The sequence below is a fragment of the Ornithorhynchus anatinus genome, chromosome 1 (assembly GCF_004115215.2).
Source record: "Ornithorhynchus anatinus isolate Pmale09 chromosome 1, mOrnAna1.pri.v4, whole genome shotgun sequence".
NCBI lineage: Eukaryota > Metazoa > Chordata > Mammalia > Monotremata > Ornithorhynchidae > Ornithorhynchus > Ornithorhynchus anatinus.
Genome location: NC_041728.1, coordinates 155,347,263 through 155,364,573, shown reverse-complemented (window position 1 = coordinate 155,364,573; position 17,311 = coordinate 155,347,263). Strand labels below are relative to the sequence as shown.

The following is a 17,311-nucleotide window of genomic DNA, read 5'->3' as shown; positions in this document are numbered from 1 at the left end:
GAAAAGTTAGCTGTGAATAAAAGAGGGTACGAAGGACAGTACTTACATTCATTCATTCAATCATATTTATTGAGCGCTTACTATGTGCAGAGCACAGTATTAAGCGCTTGGAATGTACAGTTTGGCAACAGAGACAATCCCTGCCCAATAACGGGTTCACGGTCTAAATGGAGGAGATAGCAAAGCAAAACAGAACAAAACAAAACAAGCAGTCTGGCGTAAATATCATCAAGGTAAATAGAATCATAGATATGTACACATCATTAAAAAAAATAGAGAAATAATCTATACAAATATGTGCAGTGCTGTGGGGAAAGAAAGGGGGAGGAGCAGAGGGAAAGGGGGGGCTCAGTTGGGGAAGGCTTCCTGGAAGAGGTGAGCTTTCAAACTAATGGCATTTGTTAAGTGCTTACTATGTGCAAAGCACCGTTCTAAGCACTGGGGAGGATACAAGGTAATCAGGTTGTCCCATGTGGGGCTCACAGTCTTAATGCCCATTTTATAGTTGAGGTAACTGAGGCCCAGAGAAGTGAAGTGAATTGTCCAAAGTCACACAGATGACAAGTGGTGGAGCTGGAATTAGAACACATGACCTCTGACTCCCAAGCCCTTGCTTTTTCCGCTGAGCCACGCTGCTTCTCACTTATGAGTGCCCATAGAATGGATACCATCACGAGTCCCCAGTTCGTACCAACTAGGACTTTCCTGGACCGGGGTAGCCTCAGTGACACGTAGTAGAGTCAAACCAAACCACCAACCACCAAGCTACAAGGGAGTGACACATGCACACCTTCACTCACTCCACTCCAGTACCAGTGGAGTGGAGTCCAGTACCAGTCCTGTACCAGTCTGCTGGTCAAGCGAGCCCGTTCTGCCGATCCCGCGGCGGAAGTTTGGGAGAAGTTCCCGGCGACACGGACTGCTAACGCTGCAAGCCCCCTCTGCGTGGCGCTTCCCCCGAACGCTGCTTCCTTCGAATGCTGCTTCTCCCCAGCGCTGCTTTCCCTTGGAACACTTCCCCCTCTGAATGCTACTTTCTCTCTTCTTCTCTCTCTACTTCCTCGTCATTCAAAGCGACTGCCTTTTATCTGACTTAGGCGTCACGGCGGCGGCTCTGTTTGGCAGTCGTTGACTGGTCCAGGCCCACTACTGGGTCAAGCAGGGAGAGAAGGTCACCTCTCCCTCCGTGCCCCGCCCTCACGGATCGGCAGCGATCCTCCGGGAAGTAGAGCACCCTGATTCCTTCGCGACTTTCTTTTTTGTCGTCGTCCACGGGATCACGGATGGCCACTTGTAAAGCAACTTGTTGCGGGCTCACCACAGATAGAACCCAGGGAGGAGGAGATGAATCAACAAGTGTTTTTGGAGGAAGAGGTGCAATTCCAAGAGTGCTTTGAAGCTTGGGAGAGTTGTGATCTGGCTAATTTGAAGTAGGGAGAAAATTCCAGACAGGGACACTCTCTGAGCCGGGGGCTGCAGTGCTGGGGACAATATGGAGAGTAGGTTGGGAAGGGTGAAGAGTGTGAGCTGGGTGGTAGTGGGTGAAGAGAGCAGATGCCTTTGAGGATGAGATCTAGTTGAGAGTCTTGAAACCAATGGTCACGTATTTTAATAATGATAATTGTGGTATTCGTTAGCACTTACTGTCAATCAGTAATTTATTGAGCGCTTTCTGTGTGCAGGGCACTGTACTAAGCGCTTGGGAGAGTGCAGTTTAGCAGAGTTGGTAGACTGCTCACAGTGAGTTTACAGTCTAGAGAGGGAGACAGACATTAAAATAAATTGCGGAGAAGTATTTAAGTGCCATGGGGCTGGGGATGAAGTGAATAAAGGGTTCAAATCCAAGGGCGGGACTGAAGGGAGAAGGAGTAGGGGAAATGAGGGCTTAGTCGGGGAAGGCCTCTTGGAGGAGATGTGATAGTAATAAAGCTTTGATGGTAGGGAGAGCGATCATCTGTCACATATGAAGGGGGAGGGAGTTCCAGGCCAAGGACATGGGCAAGGGGACTCCGGTGAGGTAGATGAGATTGAGGTACGGCGCGTAGGTAGGCATTAGAGGAGTTGAGTGTGTGGGTTGGGGTCTAGTGATAATAATAATGATATTTGCTTACTATGTGTCAGGCACTGTTCTAAGCTCTGGGGTAGATACAAGCTAATTAAGTTGGATGATGATAATAATAATTGTATTTGTTAATCGCTTACTACCATACCAAGCACTGTTCTAGGCACTGGGGTGGAAAATAGGGAATCAGGTTGGACACAGTCCCTGTCCCACGGGGGCTCACAGTCTTAATCTCCCATTTTACAGATGAAGCAACTGAGGCACAGAGAAGGTGTGACTTGCCCAAGGTCACACAGCAGGCGTGTGGCCGAGCTGGGTTTAGAAACCCATGCCCTCCGACTCCCAGCCTGTGCTCTTTCCACTAGGCCGCGTTGGACCTTGATTCTATTTAGTTGCCATTGTTTTTACAAGATGTTCTTCCCCTTGACTGTATTTATTGCCATTGTTCTTGTCTGTGTGTCTCCCCTGATTAGACTGTAAGCCCGTCAAACGGCAGAGACTGTCTCTATCTGTTGCCGACTTGTTCATTCCAAGCGCTTAGTGTAGTGCTCTGCACATAATAGGCGCTCAATAAATACTATTGAATGAACATAGTGTCCGTCCCACATGGGGCTCACAGTCTTAATCCCCATTTTACGGATGAGGTACCTGAGGCACAGAGAAGTTAAGTAACTTGCCGGAGGTCACACGACAAACAAGAGGCAGAGCCGGGATTAGTACTCAGGACTTTCCGACTCCCAGGCCCGGGCTCTGTCCACTAGGCCATGTGTCAGTGAGGTGAGATAAGAGTAAGAGTGAGTGCTTTCAAGCCAATTGCAAGGATTTTGTGTTTGATGCGGAGCTGGATGGACGACCACTGGAGGCTCTTGAGGAGTGAGGAAACATGGACTGAACAGTTTTGTAGGAAAGTGATGCCGACAGCAGAATGAAGTATGGACTGAAGTGGGGAGAGACAGGAAGCAGAGAGGTCAGCAAGGAGGCTGATGTGCAATAGTGAAGGTGGGATGGGATAAGTGCTTGGATCAACAAGGTAGCAGTTTGGATGGGAGAGGATGCTGTGAAGGTTGAACTGACAGGATCTAGTGCCACTGAGAATATGGGCTGAATTAGAGAGATGAGTCAAGGATAATGTCAAGCTTATGGGCTGGGGAGGCAGGAAAGATGGTGCCCGTCTACAGTGATGGGGGATGTTAGGGGGATGGGAAGATGAGGAGTTCTATTTTGGACATGTTAAGTTAGAGGTATCCAAGTAGAGATGTCCCGGAGGCAGGAGGAAATGTGAGACCGCAGAGAAGGAGAGAGATAGAGATCAGGGCCGGAGATGTAGATTTGGGAGTCTACGTGCCAAGCATTGTACTAAGCGCTGGGTCAGAAACAAGATAGATCCAACACAGTCTCCATCCCACGTGCGCTCGCATTCTGAGGAAGAAGGAGAACAGGTATTGAATCCCCATGTTACAAATGAGGAAACTGCAGCACAGAGCAGTTAAGCGATCTACCCAAAGTCACACAACAGGCAAGCTGTTGAGTTGGGATTAGAACCAGGTCCTCTGATTTCAAGTCCTGTGCTCTTTCCAGTGTGCCACACTGCAGAGGGGAAGCAGCGTGGTGCAGCCTGGGCTTTGGAGACAGAGGTCATGGGTTCGACTCCCGGCTCTGCCACTTGTCAGCTGTGTGACTGTGGGCAAGTCACTTAACTTCTCTGGGCCTCAGTTACCTCATCTGTAAAATGGGGATTAAAACTGTGAGCCCCACGTGGGACAATCTGATCACCCTGTATCCCCCCAGCGCTTAGAACAGTGCTTTGCACATAGTAAGCGCTTAACAAATACCACCATTATTATTATTATTATTATCGAAAGCTTTGGAGGAGGGGAGAGGCATATACTGAATGGCATTTCAGGAAGATAATCCAGGCCAAACTGAAGAGGGAGAGATAAGAGGCAGAAAGACCAGTGAGGAGGTCAATACTCTAGTCAAGTCTCTGACAGATGATGAGGATTTGAACCACAGCCGAGGCCATTTTGCGTGGAAAGGGATGAATGTACCCGAAAAATCTTCCGAAAGAACCGACAGAATTCGTGACAGTGTAAGGCTTAAAACCCAGCTAGGAATCAGTTAAGGACACCGAAGTCATAAACGTCAGGGAGAGGAAAGGATGATGAAATTGTTGACTGTGATGGAAAAGCTACAGTGAGGTTTAGGGGTTCAGATTTAGCCATGTTACAGCAGGTCATCCTTGCGGAGATGACCTGGAAATAAGAGGAATTGTGGGATTGCGGAGCAGGCAACAGATTGGGGCAGGTGAGGTAGTTTTGAGTCTTTCAGCGAGGAGGTAGCTGAGTCCCTGAGCTGACAGAGAATACAGTGAGGAGACTAGGAAACTCAGGAGTGAGAAGTTGCGTGGCCTAGTAGAAAGAGCACGGGCCTGGGAGTCAGACGATTTAGGGTCTAATCTTGGCTCTGCCACTCGTTTGCTGTGAGACCTTGATGAGTAAGTTACTAAACTTCTCTGTGTCTACCTCATCTGTAAAATGGGAATTAAGACTGTGAACCCTGTTTTGGACACAATCCTGAATAATTTAAACCACTCTAGTGCTCATTATAGTGCCTGGCACATAGTAAGTATTTAACAAATACCATTTACCACCCCCCCACACTTAAAAAAACCCCATAGAATTAATGACAAGTGCTAGAAGTGAACTGGCCGGTGAAACTGTGTGTGTGTGTGTGTGAGAGACAAAGAGAGAGAGAATATGAATATATATGAGATTGTGGGGGGAGGGGAGAAAGAAAAGCAAATTATTAATGTCCTTCTCGAAACCTTTATATTTACAGGAAAGGCAACCTAAAGTCATTTATTGAGGACGATTGAAACCTGGAGTTGGAGAAACAATGAGATTGAAGATATCACTTCTAAAAGAACCAAAGCATATCCTTTGTCTAATGATATAGCTTAATTTCAAAGTCCATCTCAGAATTGCTTTTGGCTTTCAAACTTCAGGGTTGTGTAACATTGTTAATATACGTAATTTTACTTGCTTTAAAAAATGTGCTTTTTCTCAAATTAAATTTTAAAAGACATTTAACATGAATGCTTTGAGAGCTATATTGAATCTAGCTATTTCAATCATTTTGGTAAATGTAAAATGTGCACCAGCTTGGGGTAGAACATTTTCTCCATTATCATTACTTACTATAGTACTATGCATCCTGTGATGGTTAATATATGTTGAGTAAATTACCTTTAGAATTTGCTTGTGGCAAACATGCTAAGATTTTCCTTTCAACCCCATATGTTGGTCTGTCTAAATAAGAGGTAAGAGGACGGATAGCCGTAATGCCAGGGTTCTTCCCAGAGTGACAGCAGTGGAAAGCTGGGAGTGGGGGAACCCATGTGGCTGGAAGGCCAACAAGTAGTAGGGGGACAAAGTGGGGCAGAACTAAGGTAAGAATGCAGATAGTTGGATAGAGGGGGAAAAAACCCACAAGATTTTAAATTTCCTGCAAATTATTTCAGAGTTCCAGCTATTTCCCGCTCTCCCAAGTGCTCAGTATAGTATTCTGTGCACAGTGAGCACTCAAATATTTTAAAAATCATGTAGATCTCAGAAATACTATCCAAATATATATATATACACACACACATACATATGAAATATTTGTTAAGCACTTACTACTATGTGCCATATACTGAAGTCAGCACTGGGGTAGATAGAAACTAATCAGGTTGGACGTAGTCCATGTCTTACATGGGACTCACAGTCTTAATCCCCATTTTTACAGATGAGGTAACAGGCACAGAGAAGTATAGAGAAGTACCCAAGGTCACACAGCAGACAAGTGGCACAGCTGAGATTACCACCCAGGTCCTTTTGACTCCCAGGCCCATCTATCCACTAGGCCATGCTGCTTCTCAAGCATATAATGTCAAGCATTTCAATATTGAGATCTATTCTCTGGTTTCTCCCTTCATTTTTCCTAATATTCTGACCCTTCTGATGTTTATTGTAAAAATAAATATAGGAAATAATTCCTCATTAGCCAGAATTATATTCCGAATGCTATGTGTAGAACTTTTCTATCAGTTCTTTAATTCAGTCATGTATCACTGTTCAAAGTCATTTCCTTAATTTGAGAACACATCAGGAACTGGTAAGCTGTGTAGGATGGACTACAGCTGAAGAATTATATTCATGTAGTGATGATCATCAGATAGTGAAATGGAACTTGTTAACTAGTGAGGCAGTTCAGGTAGTCAAACTTCCAGATGATATCTATCCTATAGATTTTCATTGGTTTCCCAAGAGTACTGGTGGAAAGAAGCAAACACAAGTGGAAAGTTTTGTTCTCACAAGTTCTGATGGTAAATATTTCATTTTTGTTTTGATTATTTTAGAACTGGATTAACTTGAGTTTGAGGTGACTGTTTATTAATCTACCTGGGTGTGTGTGTGTGTGTGTGTGTGTGTGATTTTGACACATCACTGCTAAGAAAGTGATCCGAGCCTATAGTCTGTATTTGCTTTGAAATTATACCATGGATTTCTGGCTTTCACCATTTTATGACATACATATATATATGTATATATATATATATGTAAAGCAAGTGCCGTTTCATTAGCTGGGCTCTGAGTTTTGCAACCCAATAGGACTGTATTAAATAGGTTCACTTGTCATTGCTTTTCTATCTTTAAACTGGTGAAGGAAGGCCGGTGGGGTCCAAGGGAAGCCTGCAGGAGGGGAAGTTGCTGAGAAGCAGGGAATCTCTAGAGCCAAAAGCATAGTTCTTGGTGTTAGCTTACTACGTAACCTCTGGCTTCACTTAACCTCTCTGTGCCCTCAGCTTCCCTTTTTGTAAAATTGGAATAAGGTGCCTCTCTCCGTTCTGTCAGAGAATGTGTCTGATTTGATTATCTTGAAGATACGTTAGCACAGGGGCTAGGTAAGTGGTAAGCACTTGATAATTACCATTATTAACTTTACATGTTGGTGGGGACAGGGAATGTATCTACCAACTCTGTTTTATTCTCTCCCAAGTGCTTAGTACAGGGTTCTGCATACAGTAAGCACTCAATATATATGATTGACTGATTGATAAACACTTGGGAGAATACTGTTTGCCCTGGACTTTAGGAGTTAGTCTCACAATTTGCATTTTTAGCAGCCCCAGATGTGAGATTTTGACAAATCACTGCTAGGAAAGTGATCCGAGCCTGTAGTCTGTATTTGCTTTGAAATTATACCATGGATTTCTGGCTTTCACCATCTTATGCCGTAGAACTACATTTCTCCAGAAGGAGGAGGAGAGAAAGTCTATTTTTTAATGACACTTGTTAAGCGCTTGCTATGTGCCAGGCACTGTATTAAGCACTGGGATGGATGCAGGCTAATCAGGTTGGACATAGTCCCTGTCCCTCACGAGGTTCATGGTCGTAATCCCCAGATGAGGTAACAGAGGCACAGAGGAGTGAAGTGACTTGCCTAAGGTCACACAGCAGACAAATGGAGTCGGGATTAGAACCCAGCTCCTTCTGAATCCCAGGACTGTGTTCTATTCACTAGGCCATGTTGCTTCCTTCCTCTGGGCAACTCCTCTTCTGATATCATGGAATGTTGATTGGTTACACTTGAGAAACTTCTTCCTCCCTTAAAATACCCAGAGCTTCAGATCTCCCATTCTCAGTGTAGATGTGTGTACCCGTGGTACACCCCACAGTCCATATAACCAGAGATAAATCATTCACTAATTGCTGACAAACACCAGGATTCATAAGTGACACCCAGTCACTGCTGGTAAATCAATTCAGTCCATCTCCTCCTGTTCCATGGAGGGACAGGATAATATAATGTCCCCTGTTCCCAACAATTTTCCACCAATGCTGCTATTGCTCCACTCCCCGCCTCCCCAACCCTAGAGTTTTGTTTTTTGTTTCTTTTTTCAAATTGGTGATCCTCAGTAAGCCCTTGGGCAGGCCCCATGCCTCCGCCCCCAGTGGGAGGTGGGCAGGGGGCAGGAAAGTGATCGTGATCATGGGTTCTAGGTGGGCCCGCTAGATGACCGGATGCCTAGGTCCTTCCCCGCTTCCTTTCTTCGAGTAGTAGGAATACGCTTGGCCCAACTGACTCTCTCCTCACTACTTTCCTTGGTGCTGGAGTTCCACTCACACTCTACTGCACACCCCCAGTTCCAAACTGTCAGCAGCTGCTCCCGGACCCTTGGGTGCCACAGTCCCTGGTGTGGTGGGCTGGCTGCTGAGGGGTTGCTGCATAATTCAGCTACTTGAGGGTCTGTAGCTCAGTACCTGGCTAAAGGGTCCCATCCCACCTCCACCCCTTAGCCCACCTTTGGAGAGAGCTGCTCAGCAGAGGGCAAAGCCCTCCTTAGCCTGGCCACAGTCCAGCTATGCCCCTGGTGCATAGCAGGGATGGGGAGTAGGAAGGGCTCTAGTTCCAGAGAGATTCAAGAGAAGCAAGAGATCCCGCCTCCTGGGGTAGGGCTAGAAGATCCACCCCGCTGGGACCCTGAGCATCGGCATATCCTGTCTTCCTTTGGCTAAGACCCCTCCCCTAGCCCCCCACCAACCAGGAGCCGACTCAGACCTCAGGCTCCCTCCCGTTGAGCCTCTCCCCTCTGACTCTCCCTCTCGTTACCATCTGTGGAATCATCAGCCCACATTTCCGCCTCCCCCGCATCCTCCCAGTCAGTCCCATTCCGCATCTCAGCACTGCCAGCTTCTCCTCCCCGGCCTCCAAGGGAGCATCATTGCCCCCTTTTCCCAGAATAAGGTGAGCCAGGCTCGGAGTGTCATACTGGTGTGGAAATGGTTAAGCTAGCCCAGCCCAGGCTACGGATTGTGTGGGGGTGGGGAGGGTGTGTCTGCATCAGTGTGGGACTGATCCAACTCACCAGTTGGCCAGTTGGGGGGGTGAGGGCGGAAGAGCATCAGCTACTCTGCTCCAAAAAGCCCCTGGGGTGGTAAGAAACCCTGCTCTGACTCCTGCTTAGCTGCAGGGCATGAGAAGCACCAGGCAGTCTCTTGATGTAGCAGAGCGATAAAGTGATGTCATCATTCATTCATTTATTCATTCATTATTCAATAGTATTTATTGAGTGCTTACTATGTGCAGAGCACTATACTAAGCGCTTGGAATGTACAAATCGGTAACAGAGACAGTCCCTGCCCTTTGTAATGGCATCGTGTGTCACTTTGGTGGGCCTCACAAAATCGTGTAGCCCGAGCCACACGACAGAGTTGATACTGCCCCGCCTCCTCTTGTGGAGGCTCTGCTGGTGCCCCTGCCTGTCTCCAAGGCAACGAGGCTGGCAGCCGCACTGACCCGTGTCAAGCATGCTGTGACTCTCCTATCCTAAAAAATCCCCTCCCTCGACCCCACAGCTTCCTGCAGTTATCATCCCATCTCCCTCCTGCCATTCTTTTCCAGACTCCTTGAGGAAGTCGTCTACACCCACTCTCTCAAGTTCGTCTCCTCAAATTCTGTCCTTCACCCCCCAACCTTCTGGCTACCGTCCCCGTCATTGCACAGAAACTGTTCATCCCCTTGATCCTATTTATTTGCCATTGTTCTTGTCTGTCCGTCTCCCCCGATTAGACTGTAAGCCCGTCAAACGGCAGGGACTGTCTCTATCTGTTGCCGACTTGTTCATTCCAAGCGCTTAGTACAGTGCTCTGCACATAGTAAGCGCTCAATAAATACTATTGAAAGGTCACCAGTGATCTCCTTCTTGCCTAATCCAGCGGCCTCTACTCCATCCTAATTCTTGACTTCTCAGCTGCCTCCAATACTGTCGACCATCCACTTCTCCTGGAAACATTATTGGCGTCACCGACACTATCGTCTCCTCGTTCTCCTCCCATCTATCTAGCTGCTCATTCCTAGTCTCCTCCTCTGCCTCCCACCCCCTAACTGTGGATGTCCCTCAAGGTTTAGTTCTGGGTCCCCTTCTATTCTCCTTCTACACTCACTCACTTGGAGAAGCAGCATGGCTCAGTGGAAAGAGCATGGGCTTTGGAGTCAGGGCTCATGAGTTCGAATCCCAGCTCTGCCACTTGTCGGCTGTGTGACTGTGGGCAAGTCACTTAACTTCTCTGTGCCTCAGTTCCCTCATCTGTAAAATGGGGATTAAGACTGTGAGCCCCATGTGGGACAACCTGATTCCCCTATGTCTACCCCAGAGTTTAGAACAGTGCTCGGCACATAGTAAGCGCTTAACAAATACCAACATTATTATTATTATTATTAGAGCTCGTGAACTCACTTGGCTTCAACTCCCACTTCTGTGCAGTTGATACCCAAATATACATCACCGGGCCTAATCTCTCTCCCTCTCTGCAGTCTCGCATTTCCTTCTGCCTTCAAGATGTCTCTACTTGGATGTTCTCCCATCACCTCAAACGTAATATGACTAAACAGAGCTCTTCATCTTTCCACCAAAACCCTGTCACCCCCCAGACTTTCCCATCGTTGTAGGACACCTCCATCCTTCCTGTCTCACAAGCGTGTATCCTTGGCGTTATCCTTGACTCTTCTCGCTCATTCAACCCTCATATTCAATCCATTACTGAATCCTGCCAGTTCGACCTTCACAGCATCGCTAAAATCTGCCCTTTCCCCTCCATCCAAACTGTTACTGTGTTTATCCAAGTGGTGGGGCCGGAATCAGAATTCACTTGTCAGTGGAAAGAGTGCGGGCTTGGGAGTCAGAAGTCACGGGTTCTAATCCCGGATCCGCCGCTAGTCAGCTGTGTGACCTTGGGCAAGTCACTTAACTTATCTGTGCCTCAGTTACCTCATCTGTCAAATGGGGATTAAAACTGTGAGCCCCACGTTCATTCAATAGTATTTATTGTCCCACGTGGGACAACCTGATCACCTTGTATCCCCCAGCGCTTAGAGCAGTGCTTTTGCACATAGTAAGGGCTTAAAAAATACCACAATTTTTATTTTTTATTTTTCCTCTGACTCCCAAGCCCATGCTCTTTCCATTAAGCCACATGTTATCACTTTGCGCTACAATTTAATTGATTCAGGTTTGCATGTTAAATAAACCTTTGCATTTAGATTCGGTAAAACAATAGATTTAGATTAGAAAACAATTACGAATGGCTTTGTCAGTCCACCAGTTATATTTATTGAAAGCTTGATTCATTCAATCACATTTATTGAGCACTTATTGTGTGCAGAGCACTATACTAAGCACTTGGAAAGTCCAGTTTGGCAGCAGATAGAGATAGTCCCTACCCAACAACAGGATCACAGTCTAGAAGTGGGAGACAGACAACAAAACAAAACAAGAAGACAGGCATCGATAGCATCAAAATAGATAAATAGAATTATTGATATATGCACATCATTAATAAAATAAATAGAATAATAAAATGTACAAATATACACAAGTGCTGTGGGGTGGGGAAGGGGGTCGAGTAGGAGGGAGTCGGGGCACTGGGGAGGAGGAGCAGAGGAAAAGGGAGGGCTCAGTCTGGGAAGGCCTCCTGGAGGAGGTAAGCTCTCAGGTTTTAAAGAGGGGAAGAGAGTTAGTTTGGCGGATGTAAGGAGGGAGGGCATTATAGGACAGCAGTAGGACGTGGGCCAAGTGTCGATGGCGGGACAGGCGCCAATGGGGGACAGTGAGGAGGTGAGTGGCAGAGGAGTGGAGTGTATGGGGTGTGCTGTAGAAGGAGAGAAGGGAGGTGAGGTAGGTGGGGGCAAGGTGATGGAGAGCTTTGAAGCCAAAAGTGAGGAGTTTTTGCTTCATGTGAAGGTTGATAGGCAACCACTGGAGATTTCTGAGGAGGGGAGTGACATGCCCAGAGCGTTTCTGTAGAAGGACAATCTGTGCAGCGGAGTGAAGTATAGATTGAAGCGGGGAGAGACAGGAGGTTGGGAGATCAGAAAGGAGGCTGATGCAGTAGTCCAGTCGGGATATGATGAGAGATTCTACCAACAAGGTAGCGGTTTGGTTGGAGAGGAAAGGGCCACTCTTGGAGATGTGAAGGTGAGACCGGCAGGTTTTGGTGACGTATTGGGTGTGTGGGGTCAATGAGAGAGCAGAGTCAAGGATGACACCAAGATTGCGGGCTTGTGAGATAGAATCAATAAAACATCTCAATAAAACAATAGCAAATAAATCGAATCAAGGTGATGTACATCTCATTAACAAAATAAATAGGGTAATGAAAATATGTACAGTTGAGCAGATGAGTACAGTGCTGAGGGGATGGGAAGGGAGAGGGGGAGGAGCAGCGGGAAGGGGGGGAAAAGGGGCTTAGCTGAGGAGAGGTGAAGCGGGGGTAGAGGGGGAGCAGAGGGAAAAGGGGAGCAGGCAACTGGTGGAGCTGTCTTCCTGTACTCTTTCCAGACTGGAAGCTTACAAGTCAGTGGGGGAGGCAGGCACGTAAATCTCAGTGGCTTTTGCTTAGCGTGGCTAAATTCAATAAAGTTATATTAGTTTTAAAACCCCGGTGTTAACACATTGATGTCTTCCACATTGCCTGAAGATCTTTGTTCTCAGGTTCCTGGATATGGGTTGTGATTTCATTTGTCAGCGCCTCGTAGCCATGATAGATTTTGAGGTTGACATTCTTGCTGTCTTCAAATTGCTTGTGAAAGTTTTGATCACTTCTTCCTCTCCAGTCTCTTCTACAAATTCAGTCAAAATCTTGAGCCACGGTCATCTGACCGGCTCTGTTTTGTTCCAGGCCCTATTGCATTACTAGATTCCAGTGTTTTGTTTTTTTTTAAAAAAACTTCCCATTGCTCATTACCGGCAAAACCGTTTGACCGCGATCTGGCTGTGAACATTGATGTTCTCATGGACTTCTGGTTCTCTTACACACTGACTCAGTATTTTGCATGAAATTGGTTTTGATTACTTTTCAGTGTATGAACTGTTTACTTGCCGATGCCGTATTCCACTACTGAGGCCATGGAGGCTAGTTTATGCCATCCAGCTTTTAATAGTAATGATGATGATGATATTTATTAAAGCACGTAGGTGCTGGGGTAGAATCAAGGTAATCAGATCAGATGGGGAGAGCAGTGGTCTGTGTGATATGAAGGAAGAAAGAGTTCCAGGCAGGAGGAAGTGTGTGAGCAGGGGTTGCTGGTGAGGAAGGTGAGACTGAAGTACAGTTAAGTAGGTCGGTACTAAAGGAATGAAGTATGCAGACTGGGTTCTAGTAGAATAACAAGGTATGGTAGAAGTGGGAGAGCTAATCGCCTTAAAGTGCTTGTCATATAGTAAACGCTTAATAAGTAGCATATGGCGGGGAGTGTATATTGGCTGCAGAGATGGATGTGCCACCTTTGGAGGTTTTTGAGGAACGGGGAGATGTACGTGGAACAGTTTTTTTAGGAAATAACCCAAGTATTTCCATATTTTTGCTAACAGCAGTCACAGTGTTCTGAGACTCTCGTGTCTCTCGGCTTCCGCCATTGAGGGCAGGAACTGTCTTTTACTCAAATGTAATCTCCCGTACACTGCTCAGCGCACAGTCGGTGCTCAGTAAATAACACTGATCGCCAAGGTCTTCCCACTGCCCGAGCAGTACTTCCAAGGCGAAATGTCTTTTTTCCTTTGGCCGTTAATGACGTACAGAAATCCCGCGGCATCCCAAGCTCTGCTCAGCAACGGAGGGTGAGCCCCTTTCCTTTCCCTTTGTCAGCTTGCTTCCACTGACCTTTGCAGCAGGAACCATTGAGGCTACTGAGAAGCGGTTAGGCATTAGCCAAAGAAATATCTCAGATTGCGTCTTTGCTTAAAATTTACTTCAGACTTCTAATGATTTAAAATTTGTTTTTTACACTTGAAAATAGTTTTTTAAATAGTTTGTCAGCACACAAAACCTGCAACTGGATCATTGAGATTGACTGTATTGATTTTATTTCTGTAAAATTAAGCACTGGTATTTCTTGAGCACTCACCATGTGCAGAGCACTGTACTAAGCGCTTGGGAGAGTGCAACAGACACGTTCCCTGCTTACAGTTTAGAGGGAGAGACAGATGTGAATATGAATAAATAATTTATAATGTATAACATTAGTTAGCATGAAGGTTTTAGCCATGGGTCTAATTCAGGTCAAGAGTTTTGAACTTTGAGATCCCTGCGTTTGGGTGTGTCTCCTTTTCTGGCTCACTGGATATTATCCGATTTCTACTAGTGGTTGTGTAGTAGAACCCAGTAGAACCCAGCTTCAACAAGAACAAGTTTCATATAGAGGGAAAATATCTCTTACTATAAGCCCTCAATAAATGCTTGATGATGGTGTTGATGAATAAGGGCGAATACATTTCAGACTTCATGAATGGAAATGTTGCAAGATATTGACAGATTCTAAGAACTGTGGTGGTTCCTGTGATCTTCAGGCTGATGGGGGGAAGCATCTTGAAGCTACCTCAATCCTTGTAACTATCCTAGCGTTGACACCAGTCAGTCATATTTATTGAGCACTTACCGTGTGCAAAGGATTATACTAAACACTTGGGAGAGTACACTACAATATAACAGACACATCCCCTGCCCACAGTGAGCTTACAGTCTAGAGGGGGAGATAGACATTAACATAAATAAATCACAGATATGTACATAAGTGCTATGGGGCTGGAAGGGGGGGATAAATAAAGGGAGCAAGTCAGGGTGATGCAGAAGGGAATGGGAGAAGAGGAAAGGAGGGCTTAGGAAAGGCCTCTTGGCAGAGATGTGCCTTCAGTAAGGCCTGGAAAGGGGCGGGGGAGGAGGAATTGTCTGTTGGATATGAGGAGGGAGAGCATTCCGGGCCAGAGGCAGGACGTGGGCGAGAGAGCGGCAGCGACAGGCAAGATCGAGGTACAGTGAGAAGATTAGCACTAGAGAAATAAAGTGGGCTGGGCTGACACCATCCTGATCTCCCACTGCTATCCTAGTATTCTGTGTCCAATCAGATAAACAGATATTAAACAAGATGGCAAATGTAGGGCAGGGAAGTTGACCTCTTGACTTCTATTTCACCTGGGAGATGCTACATTCATGTTGTTGACTGACTAGATGACTGTTGTCATCTTCTGTTCAAATGCAAAAATATCTTTTTAAGAGAGTTGAGAAGATACACATGCATGGCCTAGTAGAACGAGTGCAGTTCTGGTAATCAAGGGACCTGGGTTCTAATCCCGGATCTGCCGCTTGCCTGTTCCAAGACCCTGAAAAGTCATTTAACTTCTCTGTACCTCAGTTTTGTCATCTGTAAAATTCTTCTCCTTAGATGGTGAACCCCTTTGGGTCAGAGGCTGTCTGATTATGATTTTGAATCTATCCCAGTGCTTAATACAGTTTATTCATTCAATCATATTTATCTAGTGCTTACTGTGTGCAGAGTACTGTACTAAGCACTTGGGAGAGTACAGTACAACAATAAACTCCTTCCCTACCCACAATGAGCTTCCAGTCTAGATGGGGAGAAACAGACATTAATATAAATAAATAAATTGCAGATGTGCACTCAAGTGCTGTGGGGCTGGGAGGGGAGATGCAGAAAGGGAAAAAAATCAGGGCAACGCAGAAGGGAGTGGGAGAAGAGGAAAGGGGGACTTAGTCGGGGAAGGCCTCTTGGAGGAGATGTGCCCTCAGTGAGGCTTTGATGGTGGGGAGAGTTTTGATCTGTTGAATTTGAAGAGGGAGGTCGTTCCAGGCCAGAGGCAGGACTTGGGCGAGGGATGGGATCGAGGCACAGTGAGAAGGTTAGCATTAGAGGAGCAAAGGGTGCGGGCTGGGTTATAGTAGGAGAGTGGTGAGGTGAGATAGGAGGGGGTGAAATGATTAAGTACTTTAAAGCCACGGGTGAGGAGTTTTTGTTTGATGTAGAGGTGGATGGGCAACCATTGGAGGTTCTTGAGGAGTGGGGAAACAGTAAATGCCTAACAGATATCATCATTATATCTATGCTTTACTGTTAAACTATACAGATGAATAGTTTTCATAGCAAATGAAAGCTCTTGACCATCTGAATCAAGGCTGTTTGTCAACTAGTTCCTTCTTACCACATTCTTCTTCCACTCTTTCCAAGTTCTTCTTCCATCTTCCCAAACAGACCTCCTGACTAACCTTTTTATGTGACTCGTCTGTCTCGGACCCATTACTCACTCTCCCCTCCCCCCCACCCCCCATCCCACGGCAATTTGGAACCTGCCTATTCAGATCAGACTTCCTCAAGGGCCCCATCTGTTGCCTCAGCTTCCTCCTGTCTACATCCAAATTTTCTTCCCTCCCATCCGATTCCCAAGGCGAGACCTCCTGCTGACTCTTAAGAATCCATTAGTTTTGTTTGTGCCTTAGACCCATAGACCCTTCTCCTTTCAAGAAATGTGCTTCTGCTCATCCCCCTCCCGTGCCATGCTCTTATCTTCAACCTCTCTCTTTGGCTCCTTCCTCCCTTCTTTCAAACATGACCAAATCTCCTCTCTATCGAAAAAAACATCTCTTGACCCAACCACACCCTCCACCCATTGCTTCATTTCCTTTCTCCCTTTCCTGTTTAAACTCCACAAGCAGGCTGTCTTCACCTGGTGCCTCTATTCTCTCTCTGCCAACTCTTTGATTCCCCATAATATGGGATTTTGCCCTCTTGTCACTCTGGAGGTCGTAATTTTCAGGGACCTTATTTTAGCAAAATCTCTATTCCAGTCTCCTTAGTCTTGCTGTCACTTCAAGTGCAGTTTTTTTTAAATGGTATTTAAGCACTTACTATGTTCCAGGCACTTTACTAAGCGCTGGGGTAGAGAGGCTAATTGAGTTGGACACAGTCCCTGTCCCACATGGTGCTCACATAATAATGTTGGTATTTGGAATTGGGTTGGATACAGTCCCTGTCCCATGTGGGGCTCACAGTCTCAACCCCCCCCCCCCCATTTTACAGATGAGGTAACTCAGGCTCAGAGAAGTCAAGTGACTTGCCCAAGGTCACACAGACAAGTGGAAGAGTTGGGATTAGAGCCTATGACCTTCTGACTCCCAGGCCCGAGCTCTATCCACTACACCCTGCTGCTTCTCTACCATAATAATGGTATTTGTTAAGCTGTTACTATGTGCCAGGCACTGTACTAAGCACTAGGGTCGATACAAGGAAATCAGGTTGGAGGCAGTCCCTGTCCCAAATGGGGCTCACAGTCTCAATCCCCATTTTACAGATCAGGTAACAGAGGCACAGAGAAGTGAAGTGACATGGCAGAGTATGGTATAAAAGATTCGGCAGGTG

At 46.2% G+C, this 17,311-nt stretch overlaps 1 protein-coding gene across 6 annotated transcripts in view; it reads left to right on the top strand.

Annotated features, from left to right (window-relative positions):
- IFT80 (intraflagellar transport 80) overlaps positions 1 to 17,311 on the top strand; it is a 159,955-nt gene that overhangs the window by 9,688 nt on the left and 132,956 nt on the right. For 4 of the 6 annotated variants that reach the window (XM_029066875.1, XM_029066883.2, XM_029066860.2 and 1 more), the window contains exons 2-3: positions 4,901 to 4,994; positions 6,207 to 6,428. The exons of 1 other annotated variant lie outside the window; for it this stretch is intronic. In XM_029066875.1, coding sequence (XP_028922708.1) covers positions 4,958 to 4,994; positions 6,207 to 6,428 — 259 coding nt within the window. In that variant the 5' untranslated portion in view covers positions 4,901 to 4,957. Of the gene's footprint in view, positions 1 to 4,900; positions 4,995 to 6,206; positions 6,429 to 17,311 lie in introns of those variants that run through there. One more of the 6 variants, XM_029066902.1, reaches the window with a different exon arrangement.